This window comes from Callionymus lyra, chromosome 3, assembly GCF_982586985.1.
Source record: "Callionymus lyra chromosome 3, fCalLyr1.hap1.1, whole genome shotgun sequence".
Lineage (NCBI taxonomy): Eukaryota > Metazoa > Chordata > Actinopteri > Syngnathiformes > Callionymidae > Callionymus > Callionymus lyra.
In genome coordinates this window covers 20968639-20993068 of record NC_141820.1, presented here as the reverse complement: position 1 = coordinate 20993068, position 24430 = coordinate 20968639, and the positions used below count along the sequence as shown (strand labels likewise).

At 38.1% G+C, this 24430-nt stretch overlaps 1 protein-coding gene across 1 annotated transcript in view; it reads right to left on the bottom strand.

The window, feature by feature from the left end:
* Nucleotides 1-24430, bottom strand: part of LOC148083796 (leucine-rich repeat-containing G protein-coupled receptor 5-like) — a 32113-nt gene that overhangs the window by 2917 nt on the left and 4766 nt on the right. The window contains exons 2-19 of the mRNA XM_087786958.1: nt 20172-20243; nt 19072-19143; nt 17856-17927; nt 13323-13538; nt 12468-12539; nt 9798-9866; nt 9472-9543; nt 8660-8731; nt 8459-8527; nt 7041-7112; nt 5568-5633; nt 5427-5498; nt 4455-4526; nt 3221-3346; nt 2943-3079; nt 2100-2183; nt 608-851; nt 390-541 (exon numbers count right to left, since the gene is read on the bottom strand). Of these exons, the coding sequence (XP_087643084.1) occupies nt 390-541; nt 608-851; nt 2100-2183; nt 2943-3079; nt 3221-3346; nt 4455-4526; nt 5427-5498; nt 5568-5633; nt 7041-7112; nt 8459-8527; nt 8660-8731; nt 9472-9543; nt 9798-9866; nt 12468-12539; nt 13323-13538; nt 17856-17927; nt 19072-19143; nt 20172-20243 (1811 nt within the window). The remainder of the gene's footprint in view (nt 1-389; nt 542-607; nt 852-2099; nt 2184-2942; nt 3080-3220; nt 3347-4454; nt 4527-5426; nt 5499-5567; nt 5634-7040; nt 7113-8458; nt 8528-8659; nt 8732-9471; nt 9544-9797; nt 9867-12467; nt 12540-13322; nt 13539-17855; nt 17928-19071; nt 19144-20171; nt 20244-24430) is intronic.

Here is a 24430-nt window from a genome sequence, read left to right as displayed (position 1 = left end):
AGTTTGGACTTTAAATGTTTTGCCATTGTGTAAATAAAAGTGCTTGTTTTCTTTGTAAAGTCCATTTTTGATTTTGTGAATAAAGTTTGTCTCAATCAGCTGAGGTGTTACAGGCAGCTAAAGTTGAAAATAAGTGAAAAATACATTTTGAAAAATATAATTCATTATGTGATGTTTGAATTGAGAGTTACAGACTCTCAATTCAAACATCACATGGCAATTCTTTAGTTTTTAATTGAAATTGAAAAATCTTTTCATACATCTTTTATAATAAAAACAACAAATTGCATTGAAAATGTTATATTTTTGAAGTTTTTTTCAGCCAAACCGTATAAAAGTGCATCCAGACAAATTCCATTAGAATAAAAGCTGGATTATGAAACACTCACCAGTGTGTCCGACGCTCTTGTGACGACCGGTCGCAGACATGTATCTCTCCAGCGCAGCGACGGTCAGCAGGAAAAGTCCGGTCTGCGACGCAAACACACACAGGAAGCCACTGAGGCGACACAGGAAGCTGCTCTCCCACAGCGCCCCGTACCTGCAGACACCGTTCGTGAGTTCAATAACTGTGTCTGATGAATCACTGCAGGGTTTTCTGTCTCACCTCCAGAACTTGCCGAAGGTCCAGGAGTCGACGGCCGCCAACCAGCCGCTCCACACTCCCATCAGGCCGTTCACCAGAGCCAGGAGACCGATCAGCAGTTTGGGAGGCGTGACGGCGGACATGGGCGAGAAGAAGACCGAGAGGACGACGAGAGCGTTGCTGATCAACGAGAGTGCTGCTATGAGCCACACCCCGCCGCGGATCAGCCAGCTGCCCAGGAGGTGGAGGCACGGTTGGAACGGACCTGGAACACGATCATAGGGTTCATGAGAGGTCGTCGGTTTGTTTCAACGCTTCATGAAGGAGGTTTAGGATAATGTGCAAGGATGAAATTAAGCTTAACTGATGATGAGGAACTAATTTGACAATTTAATTCAACTAAATTACTAAATTAAATTGACTTTTTTTTAGCTAACAGTATATTTATCATTGTTTGACGTGATAAGTAATAGAGGCAGATGTTTAAAGGAGTTTTAGTTTGCAAAGATATTTTGAAATCTGTTTTTAAATATATAAAATCAGATTTAAGTTATTCAAATTCAGTAAGAAAACATTCTCACAAAAAGGAGAAAAAAAAAATTAAAAGTGAGAAACATTATAAATGCAACTGACTTAACTCTAATCTTACAAATTTTATTTTTATTTTTTCAAACATCATTACAAAATAATGTCTACTTATACACATGTGCGATATCACTTTTTTTTATTTAACAAATAGACTACTAACATTAAATACAACAAAAGTTATGGATAGTTTAAATAAATTACCATGATAGAGAAAATAACAAAGATAGATATAAATAATAACAATAATGATACTGATTACAATAATTACAATAATAACAATAAAATAAAAGATAAAAACAACGCAAAAGACAAACAACCCCTGGAGTGAATAAAAATAGTTTTAGTTTAATATTAAATAAAAATCATCAAGTATACATTCATTCAAATATATATACTGAAGATGCATCCAATAAAAAAAAAAACCTGTACACTCCATTCCCATCCCATTCCTTCTCTTCTTTATTTTAACAAAGTAGAACAAGGGGATCAACTCCTGAATTGACCTGCAGGTTCATAAGTCATCATCTGGGGTCAGGAGAACCTGGTCAGTCTACTCCTGCCATAAATCCTCCTTGTTACAGTCGGATCAACATCCATAATGAAGAAGTTGTATTTTATGCTAAAGTCGTTTGGCTGTTGACCATATATGTCTCTATATATCTAACACGCTTTACTGAACATTAATAGAAATAGTTTGTGTCGTTTCACTATAGTTCACTTTTGCTCTAATTCCCCACTTAATGTACATTTGTACAAACCTTCATTGCTTTTGTATTAAATATAGAAGGTTTTTATATTGTGCCTTTATAAGAAGAACAAAATTCATAAAAAAAACAACACTTTTCTTAATTGTTTTAAACATGTGTAATTAGCGTATGATTAGTGTAAGTGTGTTATCATTAGAAGGCGAGTGTGAGTGTGGTACCTGGCGCCGGGCTGCAGTGGACTGAATGATGAGGCTTGGGTTCGTCTTCAAACTCCAACAGGAACTCCTCCCAGTCCTGGTCCACTGCGCAGACATTGAAAGATTTACGTGGTCTGAGCAGGACGTTTTGATGATTCACACGGCCGTGAAAGACACTGTGACACCACGGCGTGAATGTCTGCGCAGCATTTGGTCGAACATTTGGAGGAATGTTTGATAACATAATGTGAATCCTGTCTTGTTGTCTCACTTTTAGGGCTCGTGTAACACTTTCTGTTGAATTATATACCATTAGAAGTCAACAACCTTTTGTCAAAATACACCATCTAAGTAATAAATTATAAATAAAGAACTGTACAGTGGTCCCTCTTTATATCGCGCTTCACCTTTCTTTAGTATGCCGGATCACAGATTCAATTTTTGTATCACAGTAATGCATAGTTCATGCTGCAGTCAGGAACATGAAGATCCTTGTCTTTAGTTACAAACAGATGGTTTATTTGAACAGCAGACAAACTTCAACAAACAGTAAACTCCAAGGATGCATTTCTAGATACTTCTCTATTAGGTGAAGGCTGCCACAATTTTTCTTGTTGTTTATTTAAATTAATACATCAACGGCTGTGATTTGCTCGGCTGGGCGGCAAAGCATTATGGCAGCTGTTCAGGTAACCATTACTGAGAGGGTTGTCGATCAATGCCATGTATTTAAGCTCAAATAAATTGTTCATTAATTTAGACAGATTTTAACAGATTTTTTTTAGGAACGTTATCCCCAAAATAAACGAGGATCAACTGCGTATACTCCACAGAAAATGAAAATGTATGTTGAGTTCCTCCTACCATGACTGGCCACAACAGGAATGTTCCTCCCCGACGAATCCGAGGAGTCGTCTCTCTCCCAGGACGAGCCTCCGTCTTCATTCCTCTCACAGGAGAGAAACTTGCAGCACTGGAAGGCGTACGGAAGCTCCACCACCCTGCAAACACACCATTTAAACTCGTACTCTCCACTGAAACACACTGCAGAGGAACTGAATGCGTTGTTAAATTCACGCCTAAATATAATGTCACTCAGCGTATTTATTCAACAGTATGGCTCCCACGGGTGCTTCTCCCACCTGACTCGAGGCAGCAGCTCTCGCTCGATGAGCTCCTTCAGCTGAATGTTTCCAGCCAAGCGCAGGTGAGTTAAACTCTGTAGACCAATCAGAGGCAAGGACTTCAGCTGGTTGGATGTCAGGTCACTGTTGAAACATGACAAATATTCAATCGAAACATACAAATCTATCGATACGTTTTTAGGAGTACAGGCCGAGCAAGGGATGGTTAAATAATAAATATATTCAAATCAAATGTTTTCATTTATATGGATTTGATTGTATAGTTGAGATAGAACAGATTAGTAAAACACAATTTCACATCTTTGTGACATTTTTATTGGTGCAGGCTTTTCCTTGATTTTCTGAGACTCCTGTGGTGTTATCTTGATCTTTTAAGTATTTATTTTATTGAGTTTTGTTTTGATTGTTTAAGCGCTTTGTGACCCTGGTCTGGAAAAGCGCTTGCAAATATAATTTACTTACTTACATAACATCAGACAAAAAAAATGGCCGAAACTCCACATACATTAAACCACAAAATATAAATAAATTTGGATAAAATATGTACAGAAAAAAGGGGCCCTAGCCCTGCAGCCCAGTCTCTGTGTGGGCCCGGTTGAGTCTGAGACACGTTTCCTTTCCCCTTTACATTAATCTTTCATTTTCAAATGATAGTTAAAATGATTAAAAGACAAATGCACTTGAAGATTCTTCACCGTTATTACATTAGATGATAAATATCTACTCTTACTATTACTAAACAAGAAGCTTTCACTCCTGAACTTTAACCGTTGTGCTTGCTGCCAAATTAATGTCCAGTTGTCTTTATAGCTGCTCCTGCAGGACATGAAACAGTTTCCGTACTAAAACAGAAACTAATTTTTCATTGTTCATGGTTTAAAGAGAGATTAAAAAGATGAAAGAATGAAAAGAACAGCAATAAAAATTACAACTCCTGCTCCAGCTCTTGCCTCATCTCACCCCCTCCCAGTGAACTCATCCCCGCACCTGTGTGCGTTAAAATGAATATTTATGGTCTTAAGCCTGCCTAACTCCTGACACTAACACAAGAATCCGCTTTGAAGACGTTCCTTAAACCACATTTATATGAGCACATGTGAACATCCTGTTCTCTGCTGCCGATGATGTTTTTCAGAGAAACAAACTTAACGATTCGTGATTATAAATACACGTTTAAAAATGATTTCCTCCGTGACGGGCTCGTCAATGAAAGGGTTAATAAAACACTCACAGTTTAGTGAGAGCAGGGAGAGCCGAGAAGGAGTTGGTCATCACCGTGGACAGAAGGTTCCACGACAAATCCCTGCAGGAGGAGAGAAGGTGAGGAGAACATGATTGACAGCAGGCGTCGCCTTCCTGTCCTTTCTCCACGATTACCCCGAACCAGCAGCACATCCTTCTGTCTGGACCTTTCAGCTAAACAATGTCGTCATGCCGGTCTCATCACCAACCGGACCACCTGGGTCTGTGAGTGTGTTCCCTTCTGGAAGTGTTTAAAGGGGGAACCTGGGGATCACGACTCAGGATCTCCTGGGTAATTGTGTGTGTGTGTGTTTGTACTTGTATGTGTGTGTGTCTGTGTTTCAACTTTCCTCTAATAACATATTTGTTATCAAAATCACATACAATTGATATTTTAATCAAGGTTTTCAATTATTTTTGCAGCTCTGTTTTCATTCGTCTATTAAAATGTGTTACACGTGTGAGTGAAATTGAACATCGTTACCTCTGCCAAGGAGATTAAGTCAGCATTTATCCCTCTGCTTAACAAACTTCTGAGCATATTCAGGCGAGGGGTTCGGAAACCGTTGACGACGGGACGATAAACAGATGATTACATTTATTTATTCTGGAGTTTCATCTGGATTAATAAATGTTCTGATGTTTCATCCGTCTCTTGTACGGCTTCTCAACCCTAAAGTTCGGGGGGGATTCAAGGATTTCTGGGTCATGATTTTCACTCCCCCCTCTTGAATCAAAGATTTTATTAATTGAAAAATACGTTTCTATTAAGTCATGTCAACTGAGCTCCTTGTCAGAGGTATGTGTCGTCTCAGTGCCTTTCTAGTTTCCTCATATCATCATGTGTCATCAATTCATCAATCAATGATGTGACACATTCAATTGCACACATTAAACATGTATAGCTTGTCATGCATTTGTTTTAATCAAATACATAAAATAAATCAAACGTGTCACTTACAGAGAGCGCAGCGACATCAGGCCATGAAAGGTGTCGTCCTCCAGCTCCTCGATCTTGTTATGCTGCAGATCGCTGTAGGAAAAAAAAGACATAAAGGATAAAACATAGATCGATGATGAATAAGATCTGATGTTTACTCACATCTTCTGAATGCTTTCACAACCGGAAAAGCTGGGCAGTCGTTGGATCTGGTTATAAGAGAGGTCGCTGCGACAGGAAACAAGATATGGATATTGTTAAAAGCTTGATCCCCTGCTAAAATTAAAAAATAAAACAATATTGGAAAAAGTCAATTAAAGCCTTTATTAACCACCTATCAATAATATCAATAATAAGTCATGATCACTTCCTGCATGCTCTTATTTTGGAAGCCATTTTTGTACTTCAACTCCACTGTGTAGATTTAGATTTCAGAGGTCAGGGGAGGCAGGTGAGGCAGTGCCTCTCAATGCGCAATCCATCACAAACTGTGAATACATGCAATTGACATGCGCCGGTTGCTGGTTGTATCTCTGAATGTCGCAAATATAATGCTCACATTTTATTTGCCTTGATTTTCCACAGACAGGCTGATGTTTTTATCCATTAAAGTTTAATGTTTATAGGGTCTTATTTAGTTTTGCTGATCAGAAATACAACCGCAGTGAAAAGGCAAAGTTTGAGGCACATAGTAATGTGTCTCCACAAACTACGTCACATCTCCATTGAGGCGGAGAGACTTTTAAAACTAATAGAAATAAGGTGGACAGGTTTGTGTGGTGAAGGAAAGATGCATGGACTTTATCTACAGATAAAATTAAGACCAGAAACAGTTTTAATTTCAATTATATAAAAAAGAGATAAAAATACCATAAGAAACTTTGTTCCGGTTTGTGTAAATCTAGCCAATCACGGAAGGCACCGCGCAATATTAACCAATCAGAAGCAACAAAAGTAAGTAAGTAATTAGTATTTATACAGCGCTTTTCAAGACCAGGGTCACAAAGTGCTTAAACAATAAAAAAAATAACCTATAAAATAAATACTTAAGGTCAAGACAAACACAGAGACAAACACAAGAATCTCAGAAAATCAAGGAAAATCTGTCTGTCATTACAGCACCACTTTTCTAACGCTGTCGCTCTGGATTCTTCACTATTGAGCCAAACTTAACTCTGGAGAGTTCTCTCTAAACTTGAGAGTCAATTCCCCAAGAAATGTTTAATTAAATCATATATTTTTTAAACTTGATGTGTGTGAAGAATGCTGATGAAAGTTGAAATAACCAGTAGCCAATTGAATTTTGAAAAAAAAGTGAAATTTTTGGTTTATATACTTCTGCAATCTGATACTAAAGGAGTCAGTGCCTCACCAACCATGAACCTCACCGGACGTCACTGTTTTATACTTATTTTCAAAACAATATAATTTTGCTATTTTTTGTATATTACCTCTTCATCACTCTCTTACTTTTTCAAAAGTTAAAACAACAGTTTGTTAGTAAGGTTTATACATTTCACAACACAAAAGGTTTGATTTGAAGTTCTGAAAGATGTTTCTGGACTTTTAAACCGCCAGAATTTGAAATAAAACAGACGCCACAGAAAGTGAGTAAGAAAATGGAGTGTAGCTCACAGCAGTTGCAGGTTTGGAAGCTGCTCACAGACAAAGTCGGGCAGTGACGTGATATGAGCTCCTGTGATGGTCCTGAAAACAAAAATGCTTCATGTCGGCGTCAGTGGGAAAAGAACCATATACAGGCTTCCTCGAGACGACATCAGGTCCTGCTACTTCATTCAGCTCATCATCAAGTCATGCTTCATAACAACCCAGAAGGAGCCAGAACCTCCAGCCAAGTCAAATGATTGAGCAACACAATCTTGATTTTTCCGTAACGTTCTAGAATCAAAATGGATGATAATAAACTCACACACGACCTCCCGCACGGCAGATTGAAAAGAAAGATTTTACGTATTTTCTATTTATTTATATTATACATAGATTTATTTTTCCATTTCACTCATTTTCCTTTCATAACACGTCAACATGTGTCTTAAACAATTAACTTAATGATTGTTTAAGACACATTTTGTCCAATGTTTTATTTTGAATGTCTTACTCATTCAGGATATTTTTGAATTGAGAAAATGTTCAACTAGATGAAGCAACAATATTTAACCAGTCAAATTACAACCAGTTTTGTATCGGCCTTTCAAATTCTATTTAAAGATTAATGAAAGCACTTTAATCTTGAATTTGGTATATACAGAATTTCTAGTACATTAACTATGTGTACCTACTTTAATATATGTTCACACATCGACAGAAAACTCAATTTGGGTTAACTTTCAGTTAATTTGAAATAATCTGCGTGTGTTGGCAAAAAACTGTGACAGAAAAGAACAGATTTCAACTCTAGGAAATGTTGCTAAAGGATTAAAGATCAGATGATTCTGTTGTTCTTCTGGAGTTCCCTTGGGATCCATACATTTTTTGAGGGAACTGCAGAGAACGATCCCTTTACTTTTTTGTTCTTTTACTATGAGTTGTGCCATCGAAGTGGACCTGCTGTTTGATTGAGCTCATTCAAATTCCACCATAAGTGATATTTCAAATGCTAAAAAAAAGGTTAAACAATCACTCGACTACTTAAATATGTGTTATTGAAATTCCACAGGTCTTCTGTTTGCTATATGGGTGGGAGAAGATCCGGTTCGTTCAGCACAAGGTTACAGAAGCACACACTGCTCTCAGATACAAGCGAAACATAGAAAAAACACAAGAAAAATAAATATTGTGAAGGTGTTTGTTATCACTTGGAAAAACTGCGGTTGGGGTTTCAGGCTGCTGAGATTTTCTGTTTACTCAGGGACAGATTGAATAATAACTGTGGCGTATAAATAACATCAGTCTGATTTGAGGTTCGGCTCTCAAAACACACAGTGGCGACAGAAAACCCTCCGCGATACAAGACGTCACTGTGTGTGTGAATGAGTGTGTGTGTGTGTGTGTGTGTGTGTGTGTGTGTGTGTGTGTGTGTGTGTGTGTCTTACAAGCTCTCCAGGCTCTGAGTTCCTGTCAGATCCGGAAACTCTGTCAAGTTGGCCGCCCCATTCAAAGATCTGAGAAACGACCCAGGAAATGGTCTCAGTTGTGTCATTTGAACTTTTAATAAAAAGCATTTTTTAACAAATTGTATCGTTAGCAAAGACCCTAGTGGTAACAAACAGGATTAAAAACTATTTTTTTCTTACAAAGTACGCAGCTCTGGAAGGTTCTGGAAGGCAGAGCGTCCGACTGACTCGATGGGGTTGTCGTAGAAAAATCTACACGGTGAAGTAAAAACATTTCATTTTAGGTAAATCAACAACATCTGCACATTTGATTAAATCCTAATGGTCAGTGCCAGGATTTGATTATGATAAAAACAGATAATGTCATTTGTTTTTCTCTTGCGTCTGCACAGGCTTCATTCGCCGACTGTCCATCTTCATTTTATGCCCCCGGTTTTCCACCCGTCTGTATATTACTGCTCCAAACACTTCAGCGTCTTTACGCCGCGGTAAACGACACCAAGCTTAAGTCGTGATTCATGAGGCAGTTACCGCCAACAAATGTGTTTGTTCACCTTTTCTCTCCTGCTACTCAATTACTACATGGATCAACATCATTGGTTTTCTTCCTCTCGACCTTTTGACTGCATCTGGAAATTGTTTGTTCGAACGACCTCTTCCCCGTCACCCCCGAGTGCTGCTTCCATCTTTCTCTCTATATAATCTTAAGTATCCCATTTGTTTGCTCTCCTTCATCACACTGAGTTCTTACAACATCAGTTTTTGTAAATCATTTCTCAACTCTCGTCTATTACAACCCAAGGCAGCTTTCTACAGAGGGTATGCATTATTTTGACTTTATAAAAGCAAGGGTTTCTTATACTGACAAGAGGCGGAGAGAATACATTGAGTGTAAATCCAACTTATTAACAATTAAATTACATTTGTGTGCACAGAATATTTGCTCAGACGCCTTCATACCATCAGATACTAAAAGTGAAAGTTATGCCTACATGGTGATGAGTGATGGGTTCCCGGTGAAGGCATGCTCGGGAATCGACTTGATGTTGTTGCTATGGAAACCACTAAATGATAGACACAGAGAATAAAATAAAATATATAAAATGTACTTTGAAATGAATACATCATTGATAACAAGCATTACGGTTAACAGTTTCAACTGTGTTAGTTTAATGATAAAAAAAAACTTCATTTGTAAGAACTGTGAAATTGTTGTGACAGAAAATACTTCAATCAAATGCTTGAATAAAATACGTAGTGGAGCTTCGTCTTGTCAATCAATCAATACATATGTTTATCAATAGAAGTGAAGACTTACAGCTCCTTCAGGTGACCGAGCGAGCGGATAGCAGTGGGAAACTGCACCAGACTGTTGTAGTTCAGATCTCTGAGCAAGAGAAAGAAGAAATTAAAATGTCTTATTCTTATCTTACCTGTTGAAAAGTACATTCAAAACACTAGAGTAATATGAGTAAATACTGCAGACATGGTAACCCTCGTATTATCTCAGGGTCAAGGTGACCCGGAGGCCCTAAAAAAATGTGTTTATGCTATCCCTTGTGTTGTCTCTGTGTCAAGATGAACAACCTCCACAACATGTATTCATGGAAGCGAGGGAGGTCGTTCACCTTGACCCAGAGACAACACAAAGGATCTATTTTCAGGACTCCGGGTCACCTTGACCCTGAGGGTTAAGAACATTTTGAAATCGTTTCCATCTACAGAACATGTCAGTTAGTAGAAAGAGAGAAAACCCCCTGCACATGTATTTGATGGGAACCTTATCAGGCCTGTGTTAAGGAGACACTTTTTTTTTTCAAGCCGATCCACACATGGCTTCACTCAGTTGTTTCCATCCTTCGCTGGGACACAGGTGGCGATTACGCAGCGACGATGCCACATTGTGAATATACCACTAAATTGAAATTGGTTCAGTGTGTTCCCGAGTCTTTCAACGTGTGTGTGTGGCCGCGGATGATTGGACGCCACCAGAGCCGGTGGCTTCCAAAGACAATAAAAAAAAAAAAAAATGAAAACATCAAATACTTATGTAAACGATGGCGGGATTTAGGAAGAAAAAAACCCTTCAGAGGGATAGATAACAGCACTTGTTGAACCAAAAGTTGAGATTTATTATGTTTCCTGTCTTCATTTCCGTCTTCCTCCTCTTTGTTTTTGTTTGTCGGCCAAGATGGACGCCAGTCGCTGCTGCAGTTTATTATTGCTGATCACACAGGTACGCAGCCACCAAACACGCACACACACAAATCCGGGAGTGTGTGTGCATGAATCGTAATTATGATTAGCATACAGCCGGGGCCACACACAGAGCCAGACACACAATTTCCAAATGAAAGCAGTGTGTGTTAGTGTTTAAAGCTCCCGCTCTGGTTGACTGAGAAAACAGAAACATGCTGTATGCACACACTCAGATACACACACACAAATTTCAAAATACACAAAAACAGCTCAAAGGATGACTATACGTTATTTAAAGATTTGTTTTATAAGGGGGGGGGGGGGTCTGGGGGGAACTAAACTGGATTTAAAGATGGAAAAATGGAGGTCGGCTGTAAATTCAATATGGCAAATGTGGGAGAGGAAAGTTTTGTTGCCTTTATTCCAGCAATAACTTCAAACTTCTGGCATGTAGGCGTCTACGTATATAATGCAGTGTCACTAAAGATTTTTCACCAACTTTTCAAGACTATTTAAAATCAAATTGATGGTAACACATTTCAACCAGCTTCATGTCTACGAGAAAAACATGCATGTTGTGCTAAAGTCAAACACAAACTTTTTCTAGTGCATTTTTATTTTTGTGTAGAAACATGTTTCATATGTTACTTTATTATACAAAAATATAAAATAAATTATCTTCATTGTCAAGTGAAAAAGTTTAATGGATGTTCACATTATAATGTGATTAGTTTAAAGGCCAACTAATGTGTTGATTTAAGTGTGTCTTGAATAGATGTTGGACTCTATTGTATCATCAGTATGTGTCTGTTTGTACAAAACTCTCTTTTCATTGAAATATTAGAAAATGTGCTTAAGCCCCGCCCACTTAAACCATTTCTCTGGAGATTAAATCTTGTTTACCATAACCACACTCGCTCTGCTGTGATTAGTCAAACATTGAGGTTGGTCACCGCACGTCATCAATCCGGTAAGTCTCCACCTTCAAGGGACTCGTTGTATAAACAAAGCGAGGCTTGATTACGGCTGGCTGGAGGAAGAGTGAAGCCATTATTACGGCGCTCTCTTAACCTCTCATTCGCTGAGATTTCAGATGGTGGAGAACTTTATAAAGTCATATCTTTAAACCATCAGTTGGTCAGGAGAGTTTGGTTTTCAAATAAGTTGACCTGATTTTTTACATTATAATGTTTAAAGAAATATTATTTTTTTAATTCTGGTTCACAATTATCTCCGCCAAGCATTTTATTTGATTGTCTGTTAGCTCCATATTACCATCTGGATCTGCAAACCTTTTTAAGTTTTGTCACTCTTGGTGGGGTCGAAGTAGTAACACGTGTGTACTGTGTGTGTTGTGCAACATAGGTCCGTCATAATACTGCCACAATCCTTACTGCTGAGTTCATTGCATCAGTGATATTCCAAATGTGTGGTGTTGTACAGCGGGGCTAAATGTATTGCATAATAATATTGAGTAGAAAACAGAAGTGCAGTAAATAAGCGGCTCAGTGTACCTTATTTAATGATTTCCAGGTTTATTTAAAAGTTTGCAAAAGAGACTAAAGGTATTAGTAACGAAATGTCCTCTTGAGTATTTACAGTCTTGTGTGTAGCGACGTCATCCTTTAAGAATGTTCTTCACAAGACAATATCAACATGTTCACTGAAGACTGTTTTACAAATGTGAAATTAAATCCTTCTCATCTCCTCACCTTTGACCCTGACCCCAGCTCAACTCTGTCTCCTCACACACACACACACAAACACACACACACACACACAAACTTACAGCGTCTCCAAACTGTGGAGTCCCTGGAAGCAGTTCGTTCCCATGGTAACGATCCTATTGTTGTTGAGATGCCTGCAGGGAGAGAGAAAGACGGATGGACTAATGAAGCAGACAAAATGTGTGCATGCACGTACAAGTGTGTGTGTGTGTGAGTGTGTGTGTGTGTGATGGCATTCAGAGCGGTGGCATTGAAGTCGGCTGTCACTTCTTTTGTCCAATCGGTTTGAAGCTAATTTGCATGAAATTAACAAAATAAAAGCAAAAAGCTTTTTGAAGGCCGAGGGCCCCTAAGAAGACAGAACACACCCCGCCGCCGTCACACCAAGCACACACACACATATATCCCCCACATGCACGCTCTCAGAGGGGCGTGCATGTTATTAGCCGGGCAGAGGGACAGTCACACTTAATACTACGATGTCTCCTAGCAACTGTCCGCACACACAAAACAAAAACAAGTTGTTTTGAAGTTGAAAGTAGAGGTCAGCCGACACAAGAGAAGGTTTTTTAGACTTTTTGGTCTAATTATATTATATAGATTGTATATTTCAAATACAAAATCATGGTAATGACTTGTATTTTTGTGTACAATCATAACAAATTTTTCTATCGATTTATTTTTAAAATGATGCCAAATATATTACATTTTGTCCCACATTGTCATGTCTACATACTATGGCTATTACAAAGACATTGTTTCTTAAGGTAAAATCATGCAGGAGCTGAGGAAATGTTTTTCTTACAGGTCATGAATTTATTAAATAATGTCAATGTTTTAAAACAATTTCATCTTAAAATATGTATGTGGACAAATATGTGGACAGTTTCAAAGATTGGAATAATAAGTTCACTTACAGCACCACTAGGCGGCCCAGCTTGCTGAAGGCGTGGTCGGGGACGTGTCTGATGTGGTTGAGGGCGAGCGTCATGGCCTGCAGGGCCGGCAGGTCGCGCAGGGCCTGGACAGGTACCTCCGTCAGAGTGTTATCGTCCAACCAGAGGTGTCGCAGAGAACGCAAGCCAGAGAAGCAGCCGTTGGGGACACTTGAGATGTGATTGGCATCGAGACGCCTGTGGACATCAGAAGAGAGTAAAGCATAAATATCAAGTATTCTGACTTTATTGGGTAAATATATTGTAGTGCAACGTGACTTGCTCTGATGAACTTACTAATTTATAAAGTTCTCCCCGTCTGAAATCTCGGCGAAAGAGATTTTACGAGAGCAGAGTCCATTAAGACTATTAACTAGTAATAATGGGTTCACTTCGCCTCCAGTCAGCTGTAATCACACCCTGCTTTGTTTATACAACGAGTACCTTGGAGGTGAAGACTTCCGGGATTGATGACACACAGTGACAAACCTTGATGTCCGGCCAAGTAGGCATGGTTACAGTAAACAAGATTTTAGCTTGAAAAAAACCCAGCATTTTCAGTTGGCGGGGCTTAATCACATTTTCTAATGTAACTATTCAAATGAAAAAAGAGTTTTGTACAAACAGACACTGATAGTACAATAGAGTCCAACATCTATTTAAAACACACAAAAATTAACTAATTATTTGCCATTTAAGTCAGGGGTTTTTCTTTCCATGCGTGTGTGGGTTTGTCCCAGGGTCACTGGTCTAAAAACACAGAATTTTAGTTATTTATTTCACTTTTTCTTTTACAGGACTGATGATAATGTAAGAGTAGATTACATCATGATATTATGCTATAGTTCCATCTGGATTTCGTAATGTTATGAAGGTTTTGTTGTCCCTTTTATGGCTTGAAAACACTGCCTGAGGAGCAGCCACTATCATTCACGACAATATAAAGTACTGTGTACTGTATACAGTGTATGAAAACAGAGCGTACAACCAAATCACGTAAATGAAACAACTTTCATGAGAATTCAGTGACAAAGTGTGTTCAATCAACGACAAGATTTAAGGTTTTGCCAATGGCAGGCTTCATGCTAGCGTCATCTGTGGTACAGTAATATTGACCAGACCACTCTGTTTTCATACCAGCCACCCGGGTTTGAGTCCAAAACAATTATTCGATCACGGAAGCATTGAAGTTGTTCCATAGTCAAGACAAGAATTTCCCACAAGAGCCATTTACAAAATGACTACATTGTCAAAGTGCCTTGGTCAAACACTTGGACTTCAAAAAGGCTTAGAAATGAAAGCTTCATTTGAAGAAACACGAGGGGTCAAGTGTTCGAGCACCTGGAGCACCACTTGACACGCCAACATCGTACCAGAGCCTCAGGAACGGCTTGTTAATGAGCGCAGAGAGAGTCCTTAACGCTGGAATCTACTAGAATATTTGCTTAAGGAAACAGGAAGCTTGTTTTGGAGTGTCAGTTGTAAATTAACATACATTATTATAATTCATTGATGGGTTATGAGTTGATGGTTCTTTAGCAGAAACTGGTGCATTGCAAATTGTGAACCCAGCTAACTGCTAATACAAAATCTCAACTATAACTGAACCTGATTGATTCTTATCAAAACCGACCTTGTTAAATTGTGTGATGGTGACAACCCAGCCTTAAACAGTTACATAAAATGTTATAAGTTAAAGTTAGGAAAGCTTTTGAATTTTGATGGTTAAGATGTGTTTCATGATGTACACTTGCTGTGTATACGGTAGAACCTCACAGATTTTAAATCACTTACGAGAGCAATGACATTTTGCCACGTTGGTTCATTGTAAATGGAACTTCATTCAATTATAGGATAGACTTTTGGAGGTCGATCCAAATCAGAATCGAGCCCATTGAATCTTCTCTGGCTCGTAAGACTATTAATCACTGCTCAAGAGCATGGTTTTGCTTAAAAAGAATAACCCAACACACCATAGAATTGCGAAAAAACATTCATGGCGATAGTATTGTTAAGTGTGTTGTTTTTGTTGGTCAGTAATGATGTGGGGTAACTAAACTTGACTTATGGCCTAGTGGTTAACACTGAATTCACAAGGTACAGGTTTGATTCCTGGTACCCTTGATCTATCGTGAAATGTTTTATTGATCAGATTTTATTATCTGAAATAAGCTAAAGGTATAAATATTATTACTGCTCTCCTATATTTTGCCTTTTTCTTTGCATAAACCTTTGCCAAATTGTGAAAAACCTCTTTTAACATCTCTTATTATGAGTTGCAGATGGAGTGAAAGAATGCTCCTTCACAGATGCGACACTAATAGACTCAAGAAGTCATTCATTCCTAGGGCTATTAGATTGTACAATTCTGAGTTTGTTGGCAGGAGTGGAGTAAAAGTATCATGATGTTCTGTTCTATGTTAGTCTTTGTATCCTTTGTCTTTGTTATTTTCTTTGATCTATGTTCTTTATCTTTATCTGTAGACTTAGATTGTATCATCTTGTTCTTTCTCTTTATTTCTCTTGTTCTTGTTCCCTTTTTTTATTTTTATTTCTATGAATAATTTCTGTATTGCTGTGACTAATTTGAAAAAAACAATTTCCCGAAGGAGACCTCCTGAGGGATCATTAAAGTTCTACCTAACCTAACCCAACCTATAACAAAGTGTCCTCTCCACCTGAACCCATCTTGATCATCCTTCCTGGTCATCGAATTGACTTCCTCTTTTTATTAGTCTCTTACACGACACTTAAAATCAGGTCTCTTTGTTGCCAAATCTCTAACATACAACTCAAACCCTCTAATGTTTACTAGCGTGTTTCCTCCGGCGACATTATGGAGATGCTTTCCCATCCTGCCTCAGTGACACTCGACCCCGCCACAGATAGACCCTTGCCCCTCTGTTCGGTCTTGTATGCAGGCTTTGTCAGCAACATTACTGAGCAGGTAACATTACTGCTTAAACAGTAGGGCACTTTCGGTTGAGGAGTCACAAGTCCTCTCAAAAAACATAAACATGCATGCTGTAAAGGAAAACCCGGGTACCTGTCCGGAGCAACAATAGCTCCTCTGTTCAAGCACAGGGAGATGAGAAGGATGGGACTACACATAATCATCCATCAGATAAAAGAGAGAGACCTTGGACAAAAAGACTCTCCAGTCTCTCACCCTTATCAGCACACATGTACACACATGCACACTCATATACTATTCTATGTAGCCAAGACGCCGAGCGCTGAGTCGACAGTTATTGAGCAAAAGTGCAGAATCGAGACAGCACTGAGGGGCTTCTTTGTATCGGTTCTGTGTGATTCCTCATGTCGGGAACGATCTGTGTGTTTCATTTAGGAGTCCATTTAAGGTGTAACTCTGGCGGGAGGCAGCGTAGTAGCAGAGTTCAAACATTAATAAGAAGCATTGTTTGGAATTGGAAGGACATTCAGGTCACTCTGCACTTGGCAACAACACCAGTGACTCGGTTGTTGATTAAGTAATGCCTGTTGTTATCTCCAGTCATTTTTGTTTTGTTTTGTTTTTTGGTTACTGCACATGTTCTTGACTGCACTTTTAATGTTATATTTGTATCTATGCAACATTTAAAGGGCAGTTTGAGATTTAAAAAAAAAAAGTCATATTGAGCTCATTGCAGGGACTTCTTTAAATTTTTATTTTAGATTATAATTTAATTTAAATGGTTTATTAAAGGTGGAGACTGTTTTATTCCAGCTGGAAATCCCAATTAAAAAGATACGTTTGTATTCAATTAAACAAAAAATATAAAACTCATCATCTAGAAAGGTTTATGACATCAATCTATTTAGTTGTTGTTTTTTTCTTAAATATTCATGGTTTTAATTGGAAATATAAAAAGTCTATTTAAAGGCAGTATAAATAATAGATCAAATTAAGTTCATCTGCTGGGTGAAGTTTATAGAGGCTTGTTCAATGGTTCCCATTAAAAAAAAAGAGGAGCAAAGGACCAATTACGAGAGGATCGTGTTACGCCTCCTCTGAAGCAAAGATTGCTCGGAGACACTGAGGAAGAATCTGTCCACATGTTAAACTTAAGACTCCCAAGGACGATGAGGTTTTTAACTATGCAAAGTTAATTGAAATGAATGGGTGTTAACCTGGATATTAAACATTTAATCGAGAAAGTTACCTGCACTGTTGAAGATGTGTTTGAAAAAAATATTCTCTTATGCATTTTTTTAATGAGCTCCATCTCATGCCGGCCCTCCTGTGGGCACCCAGGTGCCTGCTCGCATCACGTGGCGACTGTTTGGCCAAAACATTGATCAATTTGTGGCAAGAGACATTCCACTGTTTGAAAATACTATCTAGAGAGAATTATGCTTCAAAGTAAGGCCGACCCAAAAATGCAGCAACAAAACCTCAAGTATGAAGGCTATCATTTTGAGGGTCTTTGAGCGTACTCTATATATAATTATTATATATTATTAGTATTGATGCACACAATTGGTTTTAATGAAACAGCAAGAAGAGTTTCTCACAGTGACTGAAGGTTGTGCAGGTTGTTGAAGGCTTCGGCAGGAACAGACTGCAGCTGATTGTTCTGAAGCATCCTGGAAATACACAAAGTAACTATAAACAGTTTTCCGGATTTCGAACACAATATCTCATGGAAAACACAGTAAGAGGATTAGCTCTCTAACACTGAACCATCCCTCGTGGAACAAAATAATTAGTCCCACCCTGCCAGGACCACATGCGTTACACTGCTGTGTGAGAGGATTCAAAGAAGCTCATATCAGAATTTTTATTTGTAAAAAGATGTTTTGGTCTTTAAGAAAATGTAAATATTGTACACAGAAATGTTATTGTCAACATTAATGTTATCAGGCAGAATTATAGCAGATTTTTAAAAAGTATTTTAAATAAGATTTACCTAGTTTTTATTTAACCATAGTTAAAAGGTTACATGCAATGCAGACAAAATGTTAATATAATGTAAAACAAAATAAAATGATTGTTTCTGCTCTGATGCATTTTTCTTGACCTAATAAGTAGTATGTTTTATTATTATAATAGGCAGTATCAAAACAAACAGAAACCATCAAAATGTAAGCTAATAGTTATTTTTTTTATGTTTTTTTTGTATTTTGCTATAGATTCATTGCAATAGACCATTTTGCTATTTCTAAACAAAAACATTTGGTATGTGATTCACAGCAGGGGTCCCCAACCTTTTTTGAACCGTGGACTTGTTTAAAATGGCCTTATAGTTACAGACCGCCCTTCAGGTACACTTTTTTTTTCCACAAGTTTAAAGAAGAAACAAGAAAATACATTTAAGACAGCACTATTTAAAAGAACATTAATTATATAAATTGTTTTTTTTCTGCGGCCCGGTAACAAATGCATCACAGAGGGTTGGGGTCCATTGATTTACAGGATAGCTTTACCTTATAGCACTACAAACGAGAGTTCCTATGTACTTTGTATAACCTTCACTTTATATAAATGTTCACTACTTTGTGAATTGGATTTGTGTAAAATATTTAATTAAAGTGACGGTACTTGAACTTGAAAGGGATGCTCCCAAAATGTGACAATTACAACTTGCAACTTTATTCTTCACAATCTTATTGACGATTCCAAGAATGAATTGTTCCCGACAACAAAGAGGTTTACTGCACTTGGACTGATAGATGAAAGTGTTTCTGTGAATGATTAGCAACAGTAAACACACCCGTGTCATACACTTACAGCACTTTGAGATTGAAGAGCCCGGTGAACGCCCCTCTGGGGATGAATGACAGATCGTTTCCCGCCAAACGCCTTGAAGAGAAGAAGAAAAGCAATGACATTGTGTCACTTAAAAAAAATAAAAAAATAAAGTAAATAAAGAGCTCCAACAATTTTGAAGCATAATTTAGTTGTGAGCATTTTTTTCCAGATGTTATTCGGGAGCACCGAGAGTTCAGCCAGTCTCAATTCCCATCATACACCTCTGCGGTATCCTATCGCCGTAGTGACGTTTGTCACGCCGCCGCGACAAATATCACACACACATATAAACACACATTGCTGGCAGCCAAGCAGAACAGCAGTCAGAGTCATGTTCGGGTCTCTGGGAGGTCAAATGTGTTCTGGAACCTTCCTTATGTCCACTTTTATCATTGAAAATCAAAACAAGATGAGAAGCGTTAGCGAGGGGAAAGAAAGAAGTATACAATCAGGTTACTTTGTGATTCATAACTGCTCAAAAATAACTATAAATATTCCCCCTATTATGAACTGTTGACCAGTAAGTGTTGACTGATGAAGTCTCTGAGTTGTTGCCAGGTTTATTTGATTAATGTATTTCCTTTTATTTTTTTACATACTTACATATTGTTGTTATTACATCATATATACTGTAGGTATCAAGAAAGCTGGTTCCCAAACTATTTAAAATTATTATTTTGTCTGTATTGGTCAAAGGTTTGGAGCCGTTAAGTTTAACTTTGTCAACCTGTAACCTGTAAGTAATCTATTACTAATCTATGCTAACAATGCTACTTACTCATGCACTGAAGTGAAATTTACCACCTTTGTATCTTTGTATAGTTAGAAGATTGCGATCTTAATTTTGTAAATCTCTACGTACATAACAAACCTTTATTTTCTCATCTTAAATAAAGGGCATTTATAATGATATAATGACTGTATATAATTATATTAATAGGGACCAACTGCACATTGTTACATAGCACTTTGTCATATAATACATCTAATCTTCAGGATGTATGGATCTGACCTAGAGTCTGCATCACCTGTCACAGGTGTGTGTGTGTGTGTATGCATGTATGTGTGTTTAGACTTACAACTCCTCCAGAAAATACAGACTGGACAGCGCTCCACTGGTCAGCACAGTCAGATTATTCATACTCAGATCCCTGCAGACACACAACAGTAAATAAATACCATTTGACATTGGGAAGTGTAACACAACTGCAGATATTTAGATCATTATGTTTAAAATGATGATGAGTTGCTGTGAAAGTGATCAGTGCTCATATATACTAATAGAGCCAAGAGAAAACCTTGAACCGTAAAACCCTAATCTTCACATCAACAGGTTGAATTAGTATACCATTTTTTTTTAGACTTCCTGCAGTGTTGTCATCATTCAGGAATACACAAACATCTCCGGGGAATCTGAATTGAAAACAAGATGACTTCACTGTTCTGAATAGACAGTGGTTGTATTTGAGCGTATTCATTCCTTATCTGTGCGTCTATTCCCACAGTGTGATCCCTATCGACAGGTACTGTCTTTCCCTCGCCGGTGTCTGAGAGAAAAGACACAGTCTGGCTCTGTCACACACACACACACACACACACACACACACACACACACACACACACACACACACACACACACACACACACACACACACCGGGAGAGTGTGTGTTAGGTTCAATTCACCCGTCGTTAACTTTCTCAGCACTTCATAAAGTGGCTTTACAACACAGACTGGGTTTGTTTTTGTGCAGACTGCTTCTTTAACCCGCCAACAGGGCTACGGCTGATTGGTTTCTACTGTAGACACTCACCGCTTGTGTGTAGCTGCACCTCCTGACTCCATTTACGGCTCAGGGCACACTGGCATATATGTTGTTGTCTCCGTGTGAACGTATGTTCTGGCGGGGGGTCTGTGTCTCAACATTAGGTCACTTGTACTAAGTCGGGACACAGAGTTATTTATATCTCTCGGCTGCTTATTTTTAGATCCATACTTACTTTAGAATGAAATGGTAAAAAGTGAAAACTGAGTTTGCGTTGTTTTCGTCACCACCGTACGACAATACTGATGATGTAGAACACATGTCCTAGTTTATCTAAAATATTGTTGGATTGACCAAGTCACAGATCTCAGACATTTCGTTTTCACTCGACAAAACATCTAAAAGGTTCTTTGGAATCACTTTGATAATATCAGTTATACACTCATGGTTGAGTCTGCCGAATATTCTTTATTTTAATTGGATCTCACACTGATTTCTTTGGACCTGATTGCCTGGTCGTTTGTAATCTGACTCTAATCCAGCCATGTTTACTGACATTTTCAGTCACTTCCATCGATAGGTTTATAAATTTAATCAATTAAAAATACACTGTGACTGCTGCATGTTTCTATTACTGTATATTTATGCATATTTTTAGAGACAAATTTTCTTATTTAACATGATTTAATGGAGAAAAAAAACAATTTACATCAGTAATATTTAATGAAACCTATTTTTCCTGTTTTTGAAAAGGGTAAATGTTGAGCAAGTTATAACATTTTGAAAGTCGGATTCAACAAAAGTTCACAATTGACTTAGTATTCAAAACGTTGCAATTAGTGGATTTTCCCCCGGTTTTAATAATCAATAACTTTCTAATATTTATCACAAGAAAATGTTACTTGAAGCACTGGAATTGTTGTTATAAGACCTGTTAGATAATACTGGTTTCATATAAATCAAATAATCCTATGGCTGCTTGCATTATCTTTAGCACCCCTGTTAGCTGAATGCTACAAGGTTCCCACGGCATCAGAATTATCTTATTTACACATAAACTGGTTGTCACGTTCTCATGTTCATGTTCAATATGTAAAAATCTCCATCCAAACAGAAACATCTAAAGTAAGAAAGCCTTTATCTTAAAGTCTGTATATCTCTTTTTTATCACCGAGCTGATCTGGGAACAGATCCAGAGGTGGATCTAGATGTAGTGACATCGTCCTCACCATGAAAAGGACTGATTATCCTGCAGCCGAACCCTGTGAGATCATATGACCTCATATGATCTTAATCCACCTGTTTTTCTTAACCTGCTGAACTCTGAGGCACCAGCTCACTTAAATCTTCCAACTTCATAATGGGTCTGGTCAAGTTTCAATTGTACAGTAATAGCAGAGTAAGTACTTGATAATAAGAGAGTCAACTTTTTTTTTAGTCAGAAATTTATGTTTAAAAATGTATAAAAATGTTTTATTCAATTTTGAAACTTCCTGTTTGTCTGACTTGTTTTTCCTTCTTGTGTTTCCTCAGTTTTTTTTCCTGGTCCATGGCACTTGTTGCTCTCTCAGCAGCTGCATCTCATCTGCAACTGCACTGCAGCAGAATTTAAAGCCACCTCATTTCCAGCAACAGGCGCCAGATTATAATCGTCGTTTTTTTGTCCCCCTGTTCCTACTTTTTTCCTTTTTATTTCATTTGTTGTATGTGTTATATGTTTTTTGTAATTACTGCTCTCTTGTGTTTTTTCCATTCTCCTTGAGTTTTTGTTTTCCACCTGATTCATGGTTTACTTTGAGTTTCTTTGGACAGCGATACAGACACTTGAGAACTTCGATGTATTTTTGTTTTTATTGAATTTAATTTAGAAACTCTTGACGTAAATAAACATTTATGTTATTTATGTTCTGTCAAAGGTCAAAATTTTTCTCAGGCTCTGTTCAGAAACTCACAAGAGAGCCTGTTCATACACAGTTGGTTGAAATATTATTAAAATACTGGGCGTCTACAGGCCTTATCTTTTAGATGGTTAAAAACTTTATCTGACATTACATTTTCTTTGTTAATATAGATTTAATTGGAGGTTAACGTGCACAAAAAAGAAAAGAACGATCAATCTGCTGGGGGTTCTAAAGTTAGTGTAAAAAAAATAACTAAATAAAGTTTGTACAGTGAAAGATCAGCTCACTGAGTTCCATTTGTATTTAGTTCTTATTTATGACTTTATCCTCTTAGACTCATCGGAAGACCTTGGTAAAAATACAACGACTCACATGGCGTACCGCTAGAAGCACATTAAAGCTGTTATGTTAAAGCTGTGACCTAGCTTATCACGAGCCAAGCTAGCCGTAACCACGCCTTGATATCGAGTGTGAATTGAAGTGCTGGCAGAAGACGAGCGTGTGTGTGCGACGCGGGAGGTAATCACCCGGGAATGCTGCGCCGCGCTCAGCTTGAGCTCATCAGTTTGCCGTCTGGCTGCAGCTTTGGTGTTTTGGTTGACACCGATGGCTGTCATCATGTGGTTTTCACCAGGCAGCTGTTTTCACATTTACAAAAACAGCTCCAGAAATGACTAAACACAACCTGCTCGACATGGTGAAGCACTTAGCACTAAATCCTTTCGATATGTGTCGAAACCCGACAAAAACAGAAGATTTAAATTTTAAAAAAAGGATTTATTCTTGTTGAAACATTGGAATTGAAAAGGTGTCTTGTTCTCGTCCAGGCTCAGATTAAATAGATTAGAAAAAACCCAATCAACAAGTTCAACACTGATGATTTGTTCATCTTCGTGTTTTGTAGTGCATTTGTTAAAGTCTGATTGTGCGGTTGAAAGAAAGACTGCAGGCTTCTTTTTCTCCGCTTCAATAAAAGCCGTCCTAATGTGAGAGTGTTGATTTTTGTGCGCCTCCACGGGCTCGCACTGATGGATATCAGACCTTGACTCAAAAGGCTGCAAAAACACAAACTTTGAAGAAAGAGTTGTGTGGAGTGACAGCGAGGCCTCTCCCTCAGTTTTTGTCCTCTTTCACTCTTTCTTTTTTTTGGTCTTTTTCTCATTCTTTTGGGGGGCGGGTCAGCGGGGGCCTCTGGGGGCCAAGAAAAAACATGGGGGGTTTGGTCCCCAATTCGCACTGTCAGTCAGTGCTGCCTCGCACCACACAAACAAAACCTCAGAAGGACGTCAGGAGCATTGGCGAGGACCTTTTTTTTTTGAACTCATGGTCACTAAACTGTCGCTCTTTATACTGTCAGGAAGAGCTATAGACGGAGAAAAACTTCATCTGGATGTTTTTGTTCAGTTTATCTTCTATGGTGCTTACGCCGTTAATAGCTGTTAGCAAAACAAATCAATAACAGATTCATTTATTCCAATAAAATGTTGAGAAATTGAACATGAAACATATGATCCAATTGTTCCATCTGGATTTATAAAGTTTTAGAAGCCTAGAAAACCTAGCCCTGTCCAAGGGGAAAAAAAGGAAAAATGTCTAAAACCCCTTATATGGTCAGTAGAGTTTGTTAACTTTCCTGTTAATAAAGATTATTTTTGTGTTTGCAAAATGATCTG